Source organism: Corvus cornix, chromosome 1 (assembly GCF_000738735.6).
Source record: "Corvus cornix cornix isolate S_Up_H32 chromosome 1, ASM73873v5, whole genome shotgun sequence".
Lineage (NCBI taxonomy): Eukaryota > Metazoa > Chordata > Aves > Passeriformes > Corvidae > Corvus > Corvus cornix.
Genome location: NC_046332.1, coordinates 35997072 through 36021082, shown reverse-complemented (window position 1 = coordinate 36021082; position 24011 = coordinate 35997072). Strand labels below are relative to the sequence as shown.

Sequence of the window (24011 nt, the reverse complement as noted above, 5' to 3'; positions counted from 1 at the left end):
TGTATCTGTATACATTTTGCCTTTATGTTGTTAGATGGCAGTAACTGGCTGTGTAGTGGTTGATGGTTAACTTTTCTTTTTATTGATGCATGTTTGCACTACAGTTAAGGAATCCACTGCAAAGAATACATGCAAACAGGAGCTATCAAAATTTGATCTCTCTCTCTCAAGTAATTTGATAGCAAAATAGAGCAGGTTGGCTGCAAGCAGCTCTTAAGTGCACCACTGGAACTTAAATCCATTTATCTCTGCATTGGCTATGCCAGCTGTTTGTGGTCAGAGGCACCCCCCTCACTGAATTAACTTTGTTTTTAGTTATTTGGCCCTGCACTCAGATTCTGGCACCAGTGAATAGCATCTGCACCATGTGGAAATGTTTGGCAATTACGAGCCAATTAAATTTAGCTTGTTCCCTTGTTCGGTCCTTCTTATGATGTCCAGTGAGAAGACTCATGACTGAAATATTTAGCATGTAAAATAACAACAGTGTTTCAATTTTACTAAGGCTGGGATCTGTTTGTCTCTGTACTGAAGGGTCCTTGGAGAATGAAATTTCAAGGGACATTGCACCATTAAAACTTCTTCACAGAAAAATATATATCAAAAGTAATTCTAAATCATGTATGGTTTTATTCTCATTGGGCCACTGGTGTTAACCGCCCCTGTGCATTCAAGTATTTGAATGCTGTCATCTAAGGTTAACCAAATTGATGAAATAGTATTAACAAGGAAACAACAAGGATGATGGCTTTATCCACAGTCATCTTTACCCTTTCTTTAATTTGCTTGTCTTGGCAAGGCTTCTCCAATGAGATATGAGGCTATTGCTTACCCTTTTTTAAACTGTCAGATCAGATCTGCAGATAAAAGCCATCAGTTGGACAGATGGAAACCATAAAACAACAAATATCTAGAAACACTCCTTTGTGTAATGTTGTACTCCTTTCCTTTTACTTGCTCATTAAGGATTGTGATCCATTTATTGATGAGGTTTATGGCCACCATTACAGGATATTTATGGGCCTCACAAACTTTTAATGAAGTCATTTTTGCAATGCTTGTCTCTGTCTGAGAAATACAACTATTTCTAACACGTAGATACTGTCACACAGTGTCAAACTGACTTGCTCAGGTTCTCCTAAGAAAGGTATGACACAGACTAGGTTGATCCCAGCACAGCACCCAAGCTGCTGCATTCCTCCTTTCTCTTTTTGCTCTTTGTAAAGTTCCTACACCAAGGGAGAAGTACCTTTTGATTAGGGATCTTCATGCACTTTCACAGTAGTTGTAGTAGAAGTAAGGTTAGAAACGCTCAGTGGTGGTTTAGCGAATGGTTGATGAATGCAGCCATTAGGAAAAACATTAATGCAGTTTTCAGAATCTCAGAGAGGAACAAGAAAACAGAAAGTATTCACCTGTCTGTCCACTTTTACCTTTACAATTTGTTTAAATTACAGCTGTTAAGGGAATCCGTAAACAGGGGCAAAGTAAGTGGCATGTGGAACGCCTAAATCATTGATCACAGCTGGTGGATAAAGAGTGAGGTCTTCAAAAAATGAGGCTTAGTAGATACACAGGATCTAGAGGGCTGGAATTTCATCCACTGTGTACTGCCCACGCCCTGGTGTCTTTACTTGAAGACAGAGGCACCATAGCAGGATAAATGACAAAAAGCTGTTCTACTAAAGCTAATCTACTTTTATAGTGAATTTCTGCCTGATAATACACCTGTTACTCCTGCAGAACTGAATTCTGATATAATGTAATTTGGTGACATTTTTGCCATTTGCTTTGTACTAGAATCAGATTTTTTTTTCTATAGAGAATTCAGCAAAGTATTATCTAAATAAGAGTATAGCACAGTGTATTAAATAAGGAAGAAAAAGTCAATGTTGACAGGTGGGAAGCAGCAAATAGTTCTTAAGCAGAGAGTTTTAAAATTAGTGAGGTATCAAATAGGGAGCAATTCATCTTGGGATGTGTTCTTTCAATATATCAAATAATGAATGATAAGGAGGGAGATATAAAAACCAAGTTAATTAAATCCTTGGATGATATTGGACCAGGGAGGATAGTGTATGTCAGAGCGGATGGAATGAAATTTCTGAATCATCTGGCAAATTTTAGGGGATGGATTGGAAGAAAAGGAATATGAGTTGGAATAGGCAGAAATGTCAGACAGTTCATCAAAAGAGAAATTGTTGAATAAGAAAGACTGACATCAGGTAGGAAAAGTGTTACCTTATAACAGCCTTTTGTCTATGTGTATTAGAGTATGAAACCTGTTGGAATCATAGAATCATTGAGGTTGGAACAAAACCTCAAAGATTACCGAGTCCAACCTGTGATTGAACATCGCTAAGTCAACTAAACCATTGCAGTAAGTGCCTTGTACAGTCATTTTGTTAACACTTCTAGGGGTGGTGACTCCACCACTTTCCTGGGTAGCCCATTCCAATGCTTAACCACCCTTTCAGTAAAAAAATTCTTCCTCATGTCCAACCTGAACCTCCCCTGGCACATCTTTTGAGTCTATGTCCTTTTGTTCTGTCAGTGGTTGCCTGGGACAAGAGTCTGGCTACAGCCTCCTTTCAGGCAGTTGAAGAGAGTGATAAGGTCCCCTTGAGGCTCTTTTTCTCCAGGCAAAACAACCCCAGCTCCCTCAGCCACTCTTCATATGACTTACTCTCCAGACCCTTCATCAGCTTCACTGCTCTTGCCTGTCTGGACTCACCCCAGCAGCTCAATATCTTTCTTGAAATGAGGGACCAAAAACTGAACACAGGATTTGAGATGCAGCCTCAAGTAAACTTGAGCATTAAGCTAATTAAACTTAAACTAAGCATCCCTTACCTTGTGGAGGGGAGTTCTGAGAATGTGTTGCTTTCTGGTTTTACCAAAACAAAGAGCATTAACTGAGGATGTAAACAACATTCTGGAAATGACAGTGGGTAAGCACGACAGAGATGGGATTAAAAGTGTGGACTTCTCCTCTGACTGATCAAAACTGTCCTTTTAGGTTAGACGTGAGGCACAGTCATGGGATCTGCATTTCACAATGATGATGAACGTGATGGGGATCAGCTTTACTGGGTGGATGCGCAGGACACTGATTTTGTGCAAGAAATCTCACATGTCATGATTTGTTCTGTAGACTGACAAGACCAGTCACACACAGTGGTGTTTCTCTGTATATATGTAGAGCAACTTCAGGAGTCCTGGTCAATAGGAGCTGGTATTGAACCTAAAGCAGAGGCTCTTTTGGCCTAGGCCCCCACTCTGTGCCAGATGTATTCATTCTGCTGTGATGCCCAGCCTCTGTTATGTTCAGAGCCATATAGTCACCTTGCCTTGCAGCAGTGTCTCGCACCCAGTGGGTTGTAGACCTCTGGATATTTATGAAAAGTGAGGGTGGGAAGGGTTAGGAAAAGAATTAGGTATTTGCAGTAATTAAGCACTAGTCCCCTATCTTTCTGTCTCTCACCAAGTCACTCATATGTTTTGTTTGGGATCACCTGTTCTCTGTAAGCTTCTTATATATAACTCATAGAGGAATGCTAAGAGGTAAGGCTCTGTTAATATGAGCACATAGAAAGGTAAGAGCTTGAAGGAATTTAAAAATTCAAGGGATAAAAATTTCTTTATTTTGAATAACCCAAGGTGGCTGTACAGAGGCATCTTTGTATGGCTAGAAAGGTAATAGCAATGACACTGCTACCTATGAATAATAATATCATTATACAGGGCCTTGGCAGGACTGAAACTGGAACACTGCATACAATAATAGGCCATTCACTCTGAAAAATAGAACTGGAAATAAGAAGTTGGAGCATATTCAGAGAAAAACAAAGAAGAGGTCAAGATAGTCAGGACTGCATTGAGCTCATCTATGATGTAATGCAGTATATTTTCTGGTAGATGATAAGCTTCTGCCAGTGAATCTATATGCAGACTCATCTACAGGTTTCTGTTGACTTCAGAAATTCCTTCTCCAAGTTGGGTGATCTCATCCTTAATCTGCCATTTTACTGTGTATGGTTCACTCTACTGTTCAGCAGGTGTTCTTTCTTTACATTTTGGCCTTGCCAGTTTTCTGCATCCCCTTCCAGATAAGAGATTCTCTGCCTAAGGAAATGAGCTTGTCTGACTATCACTGAACATCTGGAAGCCATCTGAAGTTGTGTTATCACTATCTTGCAGACTTCTCTCTTCGACTGTCAGAGGAATATTTAGAGAATTTCTTTCTAGGCTTTCTGGCAGCTAAATTCAAGCAAAGATACTTTACAGACCCCAAGCCAGTAATTACTTGCTACATTAAGCTGCCCCGAAGGAAACTCACTCCTACAGGCACATTCACTGGCCTGGATAGGATGAAGTGAAGCTTCATGTGAACATGAAGTGAAGCTCGTGGAGAACATCTTTCCCTAAAGGAAATGTAGCTGAGAGAGACATTCTTTCAAAAAGAGAGTTTTCTAGATAAAAGATGGGCTTGTGACTGGACAAAGTCACTTTGTTTACCCAATGTAAGCCCTAAGACAGAAAAGAGTCAGTGGTGAGACATGGCAAATTTTTCAAGGGGCTTTATTACATTTTAGGTAGCATATTTGTGTTCAGGTTTACCAGGTATTGAGGTAAACCTCAATAAAACTCCCATTTTATTGCAGGAGTAACTGCTTCATTCCAATTGCAGAATTTGCTGTGAGATTTGTCTTTCTTTTTTCTTCATATTCTCTTAATTTTGAATTCTTCACCTCTACTTAATCCAGTCCAAAGAGCCTGAGCAGGCTGACTTTGGAGAGAACTGTGATATGCCTGTCCTTGTCTTCAGATTGATCTGCTGCCAGCTGTATCTGCCAGCACTTCAGTCAGCTGCTTCTCTCATCCCCTTTTGTTTCTGCAGATACCTAGCTAGGATTTTAAATCCTGTACTTTGTCATCCTTGGGATTTGTCAGCAGAAGCCAACTTTTCTTTTCCCAGCTCTAAGGTATACTGGAGCTTGACTGAGAAAGCCTACTGGCAGTGTGGATGTTTAACTAGAGTGGTCTTCTTTTTCCCCCAGCCTACTGTATCCGAAGAAGTATTTTACCATTTGGTATAATGTATCTCCTGAGTATATTTGTTACTGCAAAGGAGCTGCCGGGGGTGGGAAACTCATGTATGTACTATCAGGCTTTCCTGAGTCCTAAACTCCCAAGTAGTTCTCCCATTCTTATTTCAATTGAAAATACCCAAACCCTGGCTGAGGGAACCACATTAGACTTCCAGTGCTGGTCAATATGTAATATTTAGAGATGTGGAAAACTTGAAACCCCTTTGGAAATCTGAAATGTGGTTGCATCAGTGTGGAAAGGGGTTGGAGGTCTTTGGTAGTCTTGATCCACCCCCCACAGTCCATTCCTGCCTCTTGACCTCACTCCTGCACTTGTGCTGTACTGTGTCATGCTCTTCTCCAGGAGCCAGAACAAGGATGTTTATCACAGGAAAGTGCTGCCCTACATCTCTATGGCCCCTTCTCCAGCCACATCCTGTTCTTTCTCACAGTTGCAGTGTCTTACTGCAAACAATGCTTGCCTGTTACTACCAACAATCCTTGTTTGGCTCCACAGCTATCCATCCAGCTGTTGCTGTCTGAGACATGAACATTAGCCACCTTGCCTTCCAGGCTTCTACAGAAACTGATGCTGCAGGTATTTCCACTGGTGTGGAGACATGTCCTGTCAGTGAGTATCATTTACCAAGCGAGGAAGAGGGCTAATATTGGCACTAGTTCTGTGCCATCTGTTAGATGGCATCACCTTTCTGAGATGACCACCAAAGGCAGCGGTATAGGCAACAGAAAGCTTCCTGTAAATATTGAAAGAGACCAAAGATCAAATATGGAAGTGGATTACTCTAAAGCAGAAACACAGTTTGCAGTGAGATAAGCAGATAACTACTGTGTCAGTGAATGGGTTGTGGAGAAACATGGCCAGCACATTCAACCTCATTGTGGTTGCTGGTCTGCCGCATTTTATCACTTAATGATGTAACAAATAAATTTTCAAAGGCAAGCTTCAGTAGGTGGTGCAGTCATTGCCAATGCTCTTCTTTTTATTTTTCTTGATTACCTCAGGCAAAATTGGTAGGACACAATTTTATAGGGAGGCAAGGCACTTCACAAAATAGAAATTGCAATTGCTAAGGAAAAAGGTGTACAACTGGATTTCTTGTTATAATAAAGTGAATTCTGTGTTCTTTAATCAAAGGAATACATTTTGAGAACATTTTGTAAAAATGACCTTAAAAAGGTTGCCACAGAAAAGAATGCAACATTAATTAAGAATATTGACCCAAAAATTTGGTACGGAACGTACACGTACTTTCAGAGAACGAGGTTGCCTCAGTTTATAAATTATATTTGGTTGTAGTTCTCATAGTGGTTTTACACTTTTTAATGGAGTAAGTGAATGGTCTAAATTGTTGCTTCTCTCCTGTAATAATCAGCAATGAGTAGTCAGAAATATGGGTTCTCCATAAGTACTTCAGGCAATGTTTAGATAATTTTATTCAGTTCTAAGGAAAACTAACTTGGTCTGAGAGGTTGCTTTCAGATTGCTGTGGGAGTCATGAACAAGGAATAGCCGTGTTTACAAGGCTGTCCATCCGAGTTGCAAGTCTGTTCTCTCTTGCCATCAGTGGTAGTTTGATCTCCATGCTTTGTTGAACTTCTCATTCATAGTCAGGAGGTTCTTTTCCTCCTTTTTCCTCCTGCTCACTCCTCTGTTACAAGTCCAGCTCCCAAAAGGCAGTTGTACAACTTCTGCTGCTGTAGTGTTCCAGCCTACTCCAGTGGAATCTTCTCAAACCTTCACTGTGTGTCATGGAAAACCACATATCTCAGTTTGTGATTTACAGGAGGAGCATTATCCATGAAAATACAGGTGCCTGTTCAGCTGCTCCACTGTCTTACCCTTATCATCATGCCTTCAACATGTTTCCTCTTGCTAAGGATGTTGCAGAGCTGGAAATTCTTCTTTTGTTATCTCTGGGCCCTTGAGAGTATAATAAGCTGAAAAAAAAGTGGTTTTGTTTTGTTTTTCCCAGTCACAGAGAAATAAATGGAACTGAGATGTACTAAAACCGATGGTTCTTACAGGATTTTAATACTAATAATGATTTGGCATGTTTCTATGAGAAGAAAATTTGGTGCTAATTGATTCTATAGTTTTTTGAGCCATCCACGTTGTTAAAATCAGATGTTTCACTAGCTGTTCAAGGAATCAACTTCTGTAGAAAAGAGAAGGAACCTTCTGCAAGCTCTAGTATGTACTGTAAGAATATGTTTGAAGTTGAAAGGAAAAAATGTGAAAAATCAATCAGAAATTTAACTCAAGCAGTTTAAAAAGATCAGGAGAGGGTGGCTAATGAAACCTGAATTAGAATCATAACCCTTTGCAATCTTGCACAAAACAGTATATAACTTTGATTGGACCCACTGGGTTTTGCAAGCTTATTTGTCTAAGGGGCTGCTGATTTCTTTAATGGAAACATCATTTTTCACAGTGTCAGGAGAACACATGGGAATCTTTGATCACGCATGCCAGATGTCACATTTTGTGACACTTTTAAACCTTGGAAAGCTGTTGTAGTTTTGGAAATCCATAAAAAACAAGGATGGCATGCTTTGTTCACTAGTGGTTCTTTTTCTAAAAGGCCATTGGTACTGAAATGCTGTCAATGATCACAACCCCTCTGGAAAAATAGTGTTGGAGTGTACACATCTAAATTGAGGCTGAAATAATGACATGAGGTACTGTACGTTGACTTCAAAAAAGGAAGTGGCTGTCTTGATTTTTGCTGCAGAAAACATTTTAAAATCTTTGATAGTAGTAAATACAGCTTCTTTAAAACATAAAAATCCTGTAATTTGTTGTAGCTAGGCTTTTACTGAAAAATGTGTATTGAGCCTGGGACTCCAAAATGTTCTAGAGCAGTGCAGTAGTCAGTTTTGCTTTCTGCAGGCCTACCATATGAAAGATTGTCTCTGATACAAGTTTGGGATTTGGATGGTTACCAGCAGTCCTTCTCTGATCTCTGTTATGCTGGTGCCCTGAAGAGTGGTGCATCAGGAAGCTGTTCTGATTGACAGAGCCACACAGCAGAGGGACAAACTAACTTAAACTGGAGAAACAGCAGACAACTGATGGTTATAATCAGACAGCAAAATTCAGGGAAACAGTACTGATCCAGAATATGACTGAGCTACAGTGAGCACATCAGGAGCCTGTTTTTTCAGATATCAGAGAAAAGAGGGGTCTTAAGAAGGAATTTGAAGGGAGATAATGAAATAGCTCTGCAGATGTTTACAGAGATTCCCTCCCAGGCATGAAGGGAAATGTGGGAGGAACATGGAGGCACTTGTTTGAATATTTGTCATGTGGGGGTGGAAGCTGATACTGTGGGTTATCAGAGAGAGGTGATTGCATCTCTCTGGTGCAGCCAAGTTAGAGCACCAGAAGAACATAAAGAAACTGCTTCAGCCATCAGACAGTCGGTTCCTTGGAGTTCTCAGGCTGAATCCATCAGTTCTGAGCTGTGCTTTTCGTAGGACAAGTAAAAGAGAAGACTAAGCACGGGAGAAGGAATGTTTAGTTGATTTTATTATGATTTTGGAGAATGTCAGTGATGTTTTTATAAGGAATCAGGGGAGGGATTCAGCTCCATTAGCTGTATTGATTGTGTGTCATGACTGTATTGAGAACTTAGTGTGCTCATGCAAAGATACCTACATGTGGGTCTTTGTAAGAACTGAATACCAAGAATATAAAATCTCATGCTGCTGGTTTAAATCCTTACTCAGTTGACACTGGTAAGAGCTTTGCCACAGACTTCAGTCAGATCAGGATTTCACTTTTTGTGCTCTATGCAGTACTTTGTATCCAAGCATTTTGTTCAGCTTGCAGATGATGATACTGCTTTAATTAAAATTTCCTACAAGCTCTTGAATTAACTCCCCTATCCATCTGTTATTCCACTAATATCCCAGATAATGTCTTACAGTAGCTCCCAGAGAATGTGGAAATAAAAAAGTGGTATCATCATTTACTGTTGAGTAGTGAAGTACAATGCAAGCATTAAACTTTTCTAAGGGCTCCTACACCCTGAAGTAAAGGATGGCACTGAGAGCCAAGTCCAAAAGGTGTGAGCAGGTATCTCCACACATCACTGTGCAGTGCCTTATGGAAAATAATGAGCTGGATCTCAAAAGCAGTACATCTGCCTGTGTCCCTGAGACAGTGTCCCTTGGCTTAGGGACAGCCCCATGTTAGTGCAGTGGCATTGCCCAGCACTGGAACAAGCTGGTTTAGTGCTTGTTGGGCTATTTTGGTACCACTGCACTGTAGAATGGGAGTGTGCTTTAAATAGAAAATATCTATAAGATACTTTTTAATAATGCCCTCTGCTATTTTTTGTGATGTATTTTATTTTGAAGAGCTTTTTTTTCCTCTTTCTGAGCTAAGAAATTGTGCCAGAATAATAAGCAAGAGCACTCCTAAGACTGGAAGTGAATGCAGTGAAAAGAACAACTTGTTATTTAAATAAGTTTGCCTGAAGGGGCAATTTCTAAATTTTTAGTAAAATTCCATTCCCTTCCTTCATGTTAATTAAATGAAAGCTGGGGGATAGGAGAGCATAGCATGGTAGTGTGATATATCTGGGGCCCAGCTCAAGAAACAAAAAGTCATTTTACCCCCCCTTGGCTTTTTATTGAGTGCTGTGATATTTCATTTTCAATAATGAGCTGCTTTTATGCAAAAGTTTTCGGTCCTACTAAATGAAAAGAGGAACATGTTGACAGGAAACAAAAATTGCATAATCTCTGCAGAAGTCTATGACTGAATCACTGCTCTGTTCAACCCTGTGCCATTTGATATGGCATCAGGAGGTTTCTTTCTTCCACTGACTTGAATAAGAAAAGGATAAATGACCACTGCCATTAAGGCATCAGGGCCACATTTGTCTCAGTTATAAATTATCCCCATACTAAAAAGGGATTAAATAGAGCATGTTTATGACCTCCAACAAAATCTTCTAGGGAGATCATGTTATCCTTGGAATCAGTCTTTCCAGGCAGTCTGGTGCAGTGGGTTAACGCAGTAGCAATATTTCTCCAGGTTTTCCCCCAGTTCTCTTCTTCACACTTGGAAGCAGTGACTTCTGGCTGCTTTGTGCTGGACCACATGCAGACACAGCAGGAGGCTCTTGGCTTCTCTGATTGCATCTGCTGTCCAAGCAACTGCTCCTCACTCCCTGAGAGGAAGACACAGTGGGCAAATAGAAATATTTTGCAGGCCAGATGGGGCTAATGGACCACAAACTGGAGCATTCTGACCAAGATGCATATTTAATTGCAGGTTGTTTCTTGAATTTCTGGCATGCACTGTGCTTGACTGGTTTCTGGTGACCAGATCTAGTTTTGCATTTTTCCTCTCCTGATCATGTCAGTGTTATTCAGAGGCACTCAGACTTTCCAGGAATTGCTTAATCCCTTCTGAGATCAAACATATATAGTTCAGGTAGTCCTCAAGTAGTGCAGTTGTGTTAAGTGGCTCCCCTACAGTATATAACTGTTGTCACATCCACGGTGGTAATTTCTGGAAAAATGTGCTTTGATTGTTTCTGTTCCATTTTCTTGTGGTTTTCACTCAAAATCTTGCCTTTGTGTATCCAAAGGAAAGTTAGTGCTGCTTGTCCAAAATGTGAGTAATTTCCCTCAGGCCTGTGTTTTTGCACTTCATACCTGTAGGAGCAATTCTCTAGATTTCACCAGCTAGGTGGGGGCTGATTAGGGTAACATGTGTAAGAGGTATGCCAGGAATGACAGGGTTGCTGGTCTTTGTTATCCAGTTGTTTTGGTTTTTTTTCTTTTTTTATATACTCTGATATCCTAAAATTAGATCTCTGTTGCATTTGTTGCATATACATCTGAGACCCATAACATTTGTGGACTTCTTTCAGAATATCCCTTGGACCAGATTTATTTCAGTGTTACAGCCTGCTTCTCAACATTTTCCCTGTTGTTTATTTAAACAAGAGATGCTCCTTTACCTACTCAGTCAAGTGATAGTGCAACTCTTAGATCTCTTGAAGCAGTTGCTGCTGCACTCTGAACGGGCAGTAGTATAATTTCATTAGTGGAAAATAAACCCTTTTTAAGTAAGTGCGGTATAAAGTGTTATGTAAGAGGAAACATTTAATGAGCAGATGCTTAAAATTCTGTTTATATTGTATGCACATGGCCAGTTAAGTTTTTCTTGGCCCCATTGTGTAAAAGAATATGTCTGTCTTAAGTAAGGAGTGTATTTGTTTTTCTAATATTCTCATCATGCTGGAACTAACATACTTGACATTGCAAAGTTTTGAGATTCTCCAAGAGCACGTTTTTAGAATACTGTAGAGACTACATATACAGAAACAAGAGTAAGCACATTTAGGTTGAAGATGGCTTAGTTATAAAATTTGTTTGCTTAAAAACATTTCCAATGCCTTCTGATGATGTCTGTGGCTAGGCCAATGTCTTCTCCCTTTCTCTCCAGGCAGGACACCAAGAAAGGAGTTTATAAGACAGGACATAGTTAAGGATCAGAGTCCAGATCTATCAGAAAGTTGGTAGTTATCTGTGTTCAATTAAGACACCATAGAAGAAGGAGCCTAGCATATGAGGCATCAAGATGTCAACCATAGCAGAGGTCTGGAAAAAATTTCCTAAGAAGGATCATAATGGCCAAAGACACCCAGACAAGATGTTGTCTTGACTGGTAAGATGATGCCAAGGGTCAGACCACCAAACTAAAAGAAATGAGATCAGACTGAGAACTTAAGTTATGGCTAAAATCCAGCCCTCCAAAGGAATTAATCAGATGAGGTTTGGAAGACTTTGTCTGGGAAAAGAGATGTCTTCTCTGCCTTTAATTCTCCAGCTGTTATAAAGGAGAAGCTTACGCCCTTTCATTAGAAATGGAGTATGTGCAGCTCAGTTGTGCAACAGTACCAGTGTGTGTGTATGAAACTGATGTGTGTTGCAGCTTTTTAGTGGACTCAGGCCAAAGCTTGCTCTCAGTCAGCAGATCTGTGGGCAAATGTGTCTGCTGAGCTGCTGAACATTGTGCCACACTTGGCTCTATTCACCTGTTACCTAAACTGTGCTTATCCAGTGAGTCACCCCTACACAGAACAGGCCTTGAGTAAATGTCCTGTTCAAGTTCTCTTTATAGCAGTTTCTAAAGATGAATCTGCTCCTGAGGTAAGATATGCAGCTGTTTTTCCATAGGTAGTGTATAAAATCTTACAGCCCATAAATTGTGAGCTATCTATGGGTGACCGTGCTCAGATTGTCAGCAGTGTAGGAAAGATCTTGTAGGAGGTCAAACTTTTGAAAATACCTAAAACCGATTTTTAAATTATAGCCAATGTACTATCCAATAGTATCTGAAGTATTAAAAATAGGTTGGAAATGGAACACAGTCTCCTAATCTTTAAAATCAAGTGGACAAAATGGTTATAATATTGAGAGGTATGAGTCAAAGGGGAACAACTCAGCGATTTTTCTCTCTCTTCAGAAAACCTGTATAAGATGAACCTCCTAGGCAGGCCTAGCCAAATTCTTTTCTGTAGATACAAAAATGCTGCTAGCAAGGATTTTTCTTGCTATTTTCTAAGTCCATGAGAGACTTTTCTCTCTCACAGAAGAGGTAGCAGGGAATGTAAACAACCAAGCCAACTGCAACCTTGAAAAGTCTTGTTTATGGTATAGTAGACAATATATTTTGACAATGGATGTTTTAGGATTTTGGCCAATCATCCCAAGGGGTGGCTGATCCTTTGTCCAATTAGACTATGAAGAAAAAAGTCTGTACAAGAGTTTGTAAAATAATTAAATAAATCAATCTTGCTGCACAATTCCTGCCTGCTGGATCTTCTCTCCTCCTCCTCCCTATGGCTGCAGGATACAGTGATAGACCCTAGGGCCTAGGCCTGCGGTAATACTTTTCTTTCCTACATATGACCCACCAAGTCGTTATTGTATCTAGTGCAGCCCTTTCTTTGCCCTCTAACACCAGAAAAAATAGGAAGCCATAATCTAGTCACCTCCACTTGTTCAATTAAGAAATAGCTTGTCTAATCATGGAATGTGCCAAGAGATTTTAGATAACAGTTTTTCTTGCCACAACCTGTACATTCATTCCTATCCATGTAAAGCTTTCCAGGAAAAAGATTTTCACATTCTGCATGCCAAGACTAATAAAAATTTGAAACAAATTCTTTGTAGGGTTTTAATTCCAGTTTGCTTTTCTTTCCCTTTCTCTGATCTTAACAGTTTCCTCTAAAAGCATGCTTTTTGCTCTTTATGCAGACTGTATGTGGATGGACCTTTTGGAAGTCCCTTTGAGGAATCCCTGAACTACGAGGTCAGCCTCTGCGTGGCTGGAGGTATTGGAGTTACACCATTTGCATCCATACTCAACACATTGCTGTAAGTGAGCTTAAGCCTTTAAAGCATTTTGCCCCAATTTACAGCAACAGTGCATGTCAGAAAGGCTTTGAGGGTCTTAGAAAACTTCCACTGGTATAAGCTAATGGTTCCTTGAAAAGATGTAGAGGACTGGGATGTCCCTGAAGGGCATAAATCCTCTCATACCAGCTGTGTAACCCAAAGAGTTGTGGCAGAGATGTGCCAGTGATGCACCTGGATGGGGACAGTGTCACCAGCCTTTGTATCCTGCCACCAGCCTAACCTGTGATTAATGTGGTCACAGCCCTTCAGCAAGGCTTGTTCCCCTAGTCCCAACTTAGATGAGGCTGTGTGCTATGAGAGTTTTTGGGAGTCAGACAATTGTGACAATCTTTTCTGCTGGAAATGCAGGGCCAGCTCTCCTGGTTTGACTTTTGTAAATGTCTAAGCTTGATGTTTTAATAGGAAGGAATCAACCCGAATTCAGGTAGCATGCAGATGTTAACTCCATTTGAAAAGTTTAAATTTTAGATATGCATTTTTCTATTTTTTCCCTTCTTGTCTTTTTCTCTCTCTCTTCTTAAATTTTATTTTAATGTAAAGCCTTTCACATTCTATGCAGATTAAACTTTTCACCTCTTGTTCTTCTGTCACATTTACAGCATGGTTCCCACCAAATCTTATGCTGGTGAAATAGGCTTGCTTTTATGATTGCTATTGATTTTTTATTTGCTAGAGTTATTGGTTAAGAGCTCCAGTCACAGGTTAAGCACCCCTGTTTCAAAGGCCCAGTATAAACAGCAGCCAAAGCAGCAAACCTTCCCTGAGAGGCTGAGAGGCTAACTGGCTTTGGGAGGGCTTTACAATGCACAACTAAAGCATTTCTTCCAAGATGAACTTGCCAATGGTCAGGTCTAACTCCAAAGTGAAGTGTGGAATTTAGATGTTGTACATGTTCTTCTGTCCTTAACCTGGGCTGGGCCTGACAGTGCTAAGTGCTACTGAAAGTTATTAGCCTCATGTGTTTCATAGTGCTGCAGCCCCCAAAGACCATCTTGGGCTCCCTCATTTTCTTTTCTTGAAAGCATATGGATCATCCTCTCAAAACCAGGGTAAATTTTTGCTGAAAGCCTGGGGCTCAGGTGGATAAAATGACTGTTTTCCTTGTGATGGATTATCCCTGGTAGTGTTTAGCAGAAATGTCACAGAACACAAAGATGGGCCAGCAGCAGGTAATTAGATATTTTCCTCTACCAGTGTGTTATCAGAGGCTGTAGGAATTTGCACAGACACTGCAAGAAAATGGTAGTGTCCAAAGGATTTTGCAATGTCCTTTTTTCTACATAAAGCCATAAATTGACTTCCAAGGAGCTAATTCCATAACCTGCCTTTGTAGCCACTCTTCCCCTTGTGCACTGTACAGTATACAGGGGAATCATTCTGGGGAAAAGTTAACAGTCTTAGTCTGCTTCCCTCCTCAGTATTTAAACATCAACAAGGCACTGGTTTAGTGGATGATCTGCCTGTGTCTTTGCCCTGGCTTGGAAGCAGATATTGGCAGGTATGAACATGCAAACTGCCTCATGATGCCAGCGCTGCAGAGCAGCCAGGCCAGTCCTGCTGTGTCAAGGACACACAGGTCTAGGAGAGGTCCACAGCCTGTCCTTGAAATCTTGTTTCCTGCTCTGTTGTTTTCCCCTTGTATGTACATAATTTGATTCATGCCCCTGCCCTTCCCTCCACTTAGCTGTTGAACCCTATGCCCTATTTTAAGAAATTATAGCGTACTTTAAGGAAAGATAGAGGCTTTTATGCACAAGGGTCTGTAAATAATGGCTGTTATGGGCAGTGTAACACAGAAATATGCAAGAAATGTTACATATAAGTGGTTGTAATGGGGGATTGCACCTCTACTGTGCAATTATATCCTGCTGGAGGTAGATGCAGGCATATGTGTCTGGGGTGCTATTTTAAATCCATGCTGGACTTGTCTGATGAAGTTTGCAGTCCAGCCTCTTTGGCCAGCTGCAGTGTTTCATCACTGAGAGTGGTGTTTTGTTACTGAACTGGGGCATTTCAATGCAAAATGCCTTGCATTTTTCTCTTTTTTTATCCCTTTTTATGGTGAAAGGCACTTAACTTTACTTGCTACTGCTTACAGTTCTCTTGTCACATCTGACCAGATTGTGACCCTTCCTAAGGGCTTGTCTTAGTTTAGGCAGTCAGAAAGGGATGGAGAAAATCCTGTTTGGCAGGTCAGCAGTTTACAAACCAAAAAATTGAAATCAGGACTTGAAAACCACTGTATTCCCCAGTCTGAAAGCACTTTCTTTACTCTCTCTGGGGAGTTTACATGAAAGATGAGTGCTCACTTCTACGTGCTGCTGAGGTGCTGCTGATGTGTCCATCCTTGCCTCTCAGGGGAGGGCTGTGGGGAGGCAAGACACTGGTTGGAGCCATCACTTATATAGATCTATTATCCCTATACCCTTGCTGGATATGCCAGCAGCTAGAGTTTGGAATAAAGCACAGTGGGTCTGGTGAGATGTATCATGAAACTTTTCCCGGAGGTTTGGCTCCTAGGATTGGCATTTGAAGTGCACAGGATATGGCCTTCCCTATCTGAAAATTATATTAGGAGGAAAAGGAGGAAACTGTGCACTGACCATTCCAGTGATCAGAACAATAAAAAACAGTGTTGGCTAACTAAGAAAATGCTTCCTGAATACATGTGCTTTATTTCAACTCATTACTCATCAGGATATTTTTTATTTCTGTTTTCTTTCCCAGTTCATTCAAATCTCCTTCCTTTGTGCTTATTTGTGTTTTAATTGATTTAGAAATCTGACACGAGAGTCCTGTTTTTCTAGATGCAATGCCAGAATCTGCCCATGGCTGCACTTTATCTACCAGCATTTTCTGAAGTCTGTAATATATCACACAGTTCCATAACACAATGGAGCTCTGATTTGATTTGGTCTTTGTGATTTTGCTACAGTATTAATTATAACCAACCAGAGCCTTTCAAATATAAAGGCAGAATTAAGTCCTGCCATTATTGCATTTGTCAATATTTTCCACTTACGGGCTGCTTTATAAACCTAATAAAGCATAATAAATACACTTGAACTTAGAATGTCTCCTTTGCTTTGAAATAAAAGTTTGATGATGATACATGAATTCATTTTTGCTCCTCAAATCATCTGTGTAGCTGACAACTTCCTAGTGTGGAAGCACTAGTATCTGTGATGGCTGTTAGCTCTGTGCTAGAGATTTAATATTCTCAGGATCATCCAAATAGGCTGTGTTGGTCAATTCAGTGTCTGATGTATCATAGCTTGAAGAGCAACTTAGCAGTTAGCTTCTAATGGAAATTCATGTTTCCATTAATGAATATAAGGCATCCTAATTAATGTTTCCCTTTAAAATTATAATTTTGAACTACCCACACATTTTATTTTCAAGTGACGGCTGGAAATGCTACAAGCTCAGAAGACTCTACTTCATTTGGGTATGCAGGGACATTGAGTCTTTCCGCTGGTTTGCAGATCTGCTCTGTATGTTGCATAACAAGGTAATGGGTGTTGTTTGGAGGGATCCTGACAACTTAAATGCGAGGTATGCCCACACCACACACCTGGCATTCTATACAAGATGGCAGCCTTGCTCAAAACAAATGAGTTCCAGCAGTAGCTTGGGCTGCCTGATCCAGGCTTCATTTGTTTTTGGAGCTGCACAAACCAGTTTGAGTATCCATCGCCAATGTTTCATTGCAGCATAGCCATGTTCCAGTAGCCTGGGCACTTATCTGTGTCCAGACTACTTTATGAGACAGAAGGAGCAGCACGTGCATTCTGGGAAGTTTTGAGTGGCCCTTAGTCATTTGGCTAGTAGACAGATTGAGAAGGGAGTGGGATTTACAATTCCAAGTGTATTTTAAGAGCCATGTAGCTTCCTAAAATAATATTTTTTACACAGCATGATGTGCAATATTCACAAAGGGGTGCTGTGGAAGCACACCCTCTTCATTAAAAAGCTTACTTCACTGATGCTGAAACCCATGTCCCTCAGCATAGTAGGCATAAGTGACTTCACACTTAGATTAAGAAAAAGAATATTATTTCACTAGCTGTTTTTATCATCCTCCCAGCTTTGGCAGGAGAATCGGCCAGACTATATAAATATCCAGCTGTACCTCAGTCAAACAGATGGAATACAGGTATGTGGCCAAATGTTGTTTGTAAACTAAACTAGACCTTGGAGTAATAGGCGATGCAAACTGTCAGTCAAAGGCAGAAGGGGATTACTGCAGATGGTAAAAACAGGAGATGAGGCCATAAACTCGGGTGACTGATTCATTAATAGAGCAAGAGAGCCAGTTCATCCCCACGGCATTAAGAGAGTCTAGTGCAGTACCCTTAACTTGATTAGGTGTGGGCAGAAATCCATATCTTCCTTTTCTAGGAACGAGGTCCTTCCAGGCCAGGCCACAGACCAGACAGTTGGCCGTGTTCGATGGGAAATATGCATTGTTTCTGGGCTAAGAACCAAACCAGAATAGTTCTAGGAACTTGCAAGCTCAAATCTTCTTTTCCCATATATATTTTGAAAGAATCTAGTTATTTTTAAAAGCTTTTTATTTCATTGCCTCATAAATAGATGAAAGGTAGAAATTTCTTGATGTGTAAGACTGAAAATGATACTGAGCTGTAAATTGTCATGTATTGCCAATGACAAGGCTGGGCTAATTCCCCAAATCTTGGCATCTTCTGTAACTATTTATGCTTGCAATCTTCATTTTATGTTATTTAGCCCATAAGCCTAGGTACAAGTCTTTACTGTGCCGTGTCAGGAAGCTTTCCACTGACTACAGGGTGCCCAAAGACAAGCCTGACAATAACTGCAAAACATCAAATGCAGTGAGAAACCATGCCCAAAGGATTTGGATCTGCCTGGTATCAGGTGGAGATAGCATAACGTTCACAGCTCTGGTAGGAGCACAATCCCATAGTTTAAATGATGTGATAGCCACAGTAGTTATGACTATGACAAATGTAATGCCTGGACAACATATGTTGATTGAAATGGACTGCTTGAAAATGCCTGATTGATGAAGCTGGTGTGTAACTGTTAGGTTAAAATTAAAACTGGAAGCAGGACTGCAATGCAATGAGGTAGTGAAAGTGAAGTAATAGCCAATTCAAAGGGAGTTTTCTGATACTATATAATGTACTACTACTGCATAGTGATATTAATCAAGCAGCTGCTGAATTTATTTAAGTCAGCTTTTTGGTTGAAGTCTTTCTTTAAAGTCACTTTTTTTTTTGTGGCTGTTGAACAAAACTGCCATGAAGCATAATGCTGCTCATAATTGCTCAAGGAGGAGTTAAGTCTCCATGGCCATACAGGTGGTGTGTTCACTGGTGTTAGTCCAAAGTGCTGACTGCTACCAAAATCAGGGCAGTTGCATGTCATGCTCCCTTTGTGCAGCAGCCCTTGTGCCTGTGTGGTAAGAGCCCAGCCTGCAGCAAATGCCTCTTGTCTATAAAAGCCCAGAGGAGGATGAGTTGGCCAGGACTGTGTTTGCATTGGTATGAGGAATGTTCCAGGTTGTTCAGCAATGGGAGGAATGTGGGAGCCTAGATAACATGTAACTCTGCCTCTTGCTGTTGCATTAGGGCACCAAACCCAGGGTTGTGCCCTGCAATGGGAGGGCATTTCACCTTATCAAAATGCTGGTGAGTTAGTGCTCTGGAATGGATTGGGTTCCATCTGGGGAGCAGTTTTGGCTGCTTTCTGCTGTTACAGCTGCTGTTACAGCAGCTCAAAACAGCTGGCAAACTACTCTCAGGGAGAAAAGTAAGATTTCCCTTGTTACTTTTTCAGATGTAGTCATCTTAATAGTTACTTGTACAAAGTTTGGAAAAAAAAAAACTTCAGACAGAAATATGATTTTTGCATCAGCAGCATTTCTTCCAGCTTAGCATTAAAAACCAGTGTGGGAATGAGTAATAGGAGCATGGTTATTGTTTTATGGCTTAAATAAATTGGTTTAAAAGTAATGTGGAAATTAATGAGCAGCTGCATGAGGAACAATGTATAACAAACACCAAGGAGAGCCATCGAAAAGGTACTGAGCAGAGATATTGGTGCATAAGATGGCTGCAGTTCTCATCACAGCTGTGGTACTTGTGCTCAGGTTGTGCACCTCAGCACCCTGGCAAGTCAGCCAATAGCAGAAATGGGAGCCCTGGGTGATATGAGGCAATTTGCAAACCAGGCAGAATGGAGTTTTTTGTTTCTTGCAGAAAATAATTGGGGAAAAATATCAAGCTTTAAACTCCAGGCTTTTGATTGGACGACCCCGGTGGAAGCTCCTGTTCGATGACATAGCAAAGTGCAATAGGAGGTAAGTGCTTGTCCACTTGAAGGATGCCACAGTTTGATGGCTGGGGATATCTGTTTCTAGCTGTGTTTGTATGAAAATATTTCTGGGCTTTATCTTGCTGAGAGATAGCCTATACAAACGGAAACACTTTTTTTTATACGCTCAAAGCAATTCAGCTTTTCATGAAACTGAGATGTTCAGTGGCCCAGAAAATAAAAGGAGCAGATTTCCATCTCACTGCACAGAGATTGCCTATGTTCTTGTCTGTGGCAATGTCTTACTTTCAACATATGCTGGTTTTTTATATAAAGTTACATTTCTTAAAATTGTTGATTCATGATTTGTAATGCTAGTTTACAAACAGAATTCCCAAGGAAATATTTCAATTACCTGTATTGTTTTTATTCAGAAGATGTATTGTCTTTGGATATTACTAGCTATTTTTTATTCTCTGTTAAGACCTTGCAATGCCTTTTTACTGTGCTAGGAAAGCATATTATGATCTGAAACAAGACAAGTATAAACCAGAAAAGACATGCAATTAGACTGTGGAATGTCTTTGTCCAGATCCAACTTTGTTGGTTGAGTATTTTACCCCCTACTGGCAGTTTATTGCCTCAAAAGCTGATCTGGAAGAAGAGACTGTGTGAATCTTCCCTAGTCCACTTCTGGCAAAGTCAGTGGTGTGGGAGCAAACCCTGCCGAGTAGCTGTGTGCATCAGGTTGAGAGGTGCTCAGCAGAACTTTCCCTCAAGAACTTTTTGTCCTCTCTTGCACTTGCAAAGTGAAATCTGCCCATGGCTTGTTGACTCTTCTCTTCTGAGGCTAAATATGACTAGGGGACACTGAGGCCCTGGCTCTTGGGAAATACTGAGTGCCAAATGTATCACTGTGGGCAGTGTGAGCTGCTGACAATACTTGTCTTGGATTCAGGTCATAGTAGATGTTGTGAACAGGATGCCCCAAAGGCTGCTAGGTCTCGAGTAGAATTTTCACACTTAGAAAAGGGGTTTAGATTAAGGAACCATGGGAAAGAAAGCTTCAAAGAAAGAAAGAAAAAAAGAAGGAAAGAGAGTTAGAGAACAAAGCTGACTTTCTGGATTCAAAGATCTCTGCATAGAGGACTGTTGACCTTTTATGCTCCATTCTAATGTCTTTTTTTGTTTAACTATGTGAGTGCAGTTTTAAAAGATGAAAATGATGATGTTCCTGCCACTTTCTTCCAAGGATGTAAGAGCACATAATATAGATGAAGCTGTTAGTAGTACTAGTAGTCATCCTTGCTTTTTCTTTTTTGCTTTCCATTGCATTACTCCTAATTAGTCTTCGAGTACCATTTTCTCTGCTTTTTCACATCAGGTCTTTAAATTGGGCCACCATTTTCAAGCAAGGTGTCTTTTAATACCTAAATAATGTTCTGACTCTTTTGATTACCTTGCTACGATCTAGAATTTGTCACCCTTTGTCATATCTTTATCAAGGTTTATACAGCTCTGTACCTATAGATGTAGTTACTTGTAACAATGCACAGTAGTGAGGCCTTTAACAACCTCAGCGGTCCCACAGAAATTTACCTTTTGTAGGTAATTATTCTCTGTATTTCCTTGGATGAGATGGGAACTTCAGTTTTTCCCTTCAGTCCAATTTCCAGGTCTGCTACTAGCTTTATTTCAGTTCTTATTTCTCTGTAACTTTCCGCCTAAGTGTCCCTGCTGCTATACGGAGACCAAAATAACCAAACTAAAGCAAAACAGGTCAATCAAGTTGTTTCCAACATCTGGTGCCAGTGTTCAGGCTTTCACATTTGCAATCATCCCCTTGGGCTTGTTTACGGGCAGCCAAGATATTTTCTAGTTTTTTTCTTGTGATTTTAGGAAAAGCTGCACATAAATAAACAGGCAGCTGGCAAAGCTCTCACTGTGTAGCTGTCTGATTGCTGTGTGCTTTGTGAATTGTTGCTGTTGTGGCTGTTTGGGTCCCAAATAAGCAAAGTCCATTTGTAAGTGTCTGAGCTTTGCCAGACCTTCAGAGCGTGACATGGGACAACCCAGCATCAGGTTCCTGATCCCTTTTTTTTTCTGGAAAAGAGGAGCAGACGTATGCCATCTACTGTTCCTATTTCACATGACACCTGCAGACCCAGCAATCTGCGTTGGAATAGTTACGTAATAAATTACTGGTCTCTTTTTTTCATGCTTTTTGTGGGGGAATGGAGCAGCAGCCTTGTTCCCGTTCAGTTGTGTCCTGGATGAAAAGCTTGCACCATGCTCAGTTTGCTTAAGTCAAATGGGCATGTGCTTTCTTCCATGTAGAGAACGACCTAGAAAAAGACATGAATACCGGTAGGAGAAAAAGGCAGGGAACACAATGATACATTTCTCATGTGCTGTAATGGAGAAACCTCTCTCTAGGAACAAACGTGGGATTTAAAACAGGAACATTTCAAGTCCTGTCTCTGTCCTCTCAATGTAGCAAAGTATTTCACCTCTCTCAACTCTTGCTGTTCATAAAATGGATGTAAGAATATGTGCTGACCTGCTCATCCCATAGGAACACTGAGGAGTTACGTGCTTTGTGCTCTGAATGAGTAAATCCTGTATTGAAGTTTGTAATTATTACAAAGAATGGCCTATGGCATCGTTTCCTTAACTGTAAACATGCTAATGGTATTAATGAAGATTTTCAGATGCAGGACTACACAGCTGCCTGTTTTCATCTAAGCCACAAAGTGAGCCTTTGTCCCAAACAAGTGATAAACAGTTGAAGCCCATCAGCTCAGGGTAGGAATGTGCTGCTCTGTGTAGCAGCTTCCCTCAGCCACCTTCCTGCTTGTGTTCCAGCATCCAGGCAGGAGCCAGTTGAGGCAAGGAGGGAGGCATCTGCAGGCAGGGACACAGGGGAGGAGGGTAGATGGTAAGTGAAGGGGTGTCCAGACTAGATGCTGATGCTGGGTATCCTGGGAAGGAAGTCTGAGAGCCTCTGGCTCACTGCACAGGACAGTGACTCCGATGGGTTTCAGGAGACCTCCTTAGCCATGGGTCTCTTGTGTGACTTCAGGCAAATCATTTAACCTTCCTGTGATTCTGATTACTAGCCAAAAATTCTGTATGTCTTGGAAGGATGTTGTTGGGGTGGGAATACACTGGCAGTATGTGCTGCTTAGACATGTATTTACTTTGTTGGCTATTTATATGTAGTGAAAGAGAGAGGGGCAGCCGAACTCTTTGGGGTTTGTTTTATCAGTTCACTGTAGTAATTAGACTAAAGAAAAAGAAAAACAAAAGAACCCCAACAACAACATTAATTCTTTCAATTAAATACACAGTAGAAGACAGAGTCTTGCTGGCAGCTCATGAATCCTTTTTCTCCAGTGTGCACAGATTAGAGGGAGTTCAGAGTCTGCAAGTGCTGAGGAATCTTGTTTGAGAGCAACAAGCAACAGCGCTCTCATTATTGCTGCAAATTCAGCCACCAGCACAACACCCCTTGCCATTAAAAGGAGTACTGCCAGGACAGGAAAGCTTAATAGATAAACATAAGGGTGAGAAAAGTACGATTTATGACTTTACCATAGATTGATATGAGAGATGCTGTCATTGAAGGCAGTTAAAATCAGCGTTGTAAGGTGCCTGCACAAGGACACCACTGCAGTTACCTGCATAACTTTGTGATGCTTTTCAATGTTTGAGTGCTCAGTTGTACCATGCCAGTGTTGCTGTGCACTGGTGCAGCGTGCACTGCCGTGCTATTCCAGCAGCTGCCTGACACCAGACATGTACACTTGGCAGTATGCGTCGAAGATTTCTCCTTGTATTAGTTCCCTCCTCTCATCAAACACATGCACAGGGAGCTTTAAACTGAGTTTGATTATCCTGCATGTGCTAAAATATTGTATATTAAATAGTTACTGGATAAAATACTGAAATAGTCCAGGAAGAAGGGTCCAGAACCCAAATCTCCAGCCTCTTGGTGAGTGCTGTAGATCACAATAGTTAGAGCCATGTTGCCTCTCATATGCTTTTTCTTCATCCTAGTAAATCTTTAAGATCTTTTTCTAGTAGTAGTGGCACAATTTTAACGGGAAGAGGATGATTTTTTTTTTCATGGTACAGAAAAGGCAGCACTGCATT

At 40.7% G+C, this 24011-nt stretch overlaps 1 protein-coding gene across 2 annotated transcripts in view; it reads left to right on the top strand.

Annotated features, from left to right (window-relative positions):
- NOX4 (NADPH oxidase 4) overlaps positions 1-24011 on the top strand; it is a 113586-nt gene that overhangs the window by 77590 nt on the left and 11985 nt on the right. For both annotated transcript variants that reach the window (XM_039563028.1, XM_019286792.3), the window contains 4 exons: positions 13395-13514; positions 16959-17067; positions 17644-17712; positions 19802-19902. In XM_039563028.1, the coding sequence (XP_039418962.1) occupies positions 13395-13514; positions 16959-17067; positions 17644-17712; positions 19802-19902 (399 nt within the window). The remainder of the gene's footprint in view (positions 1-13394; positions 13515-16958; positions 17068-17643; positions 17713-19801; positions 19903-24011) is intronic.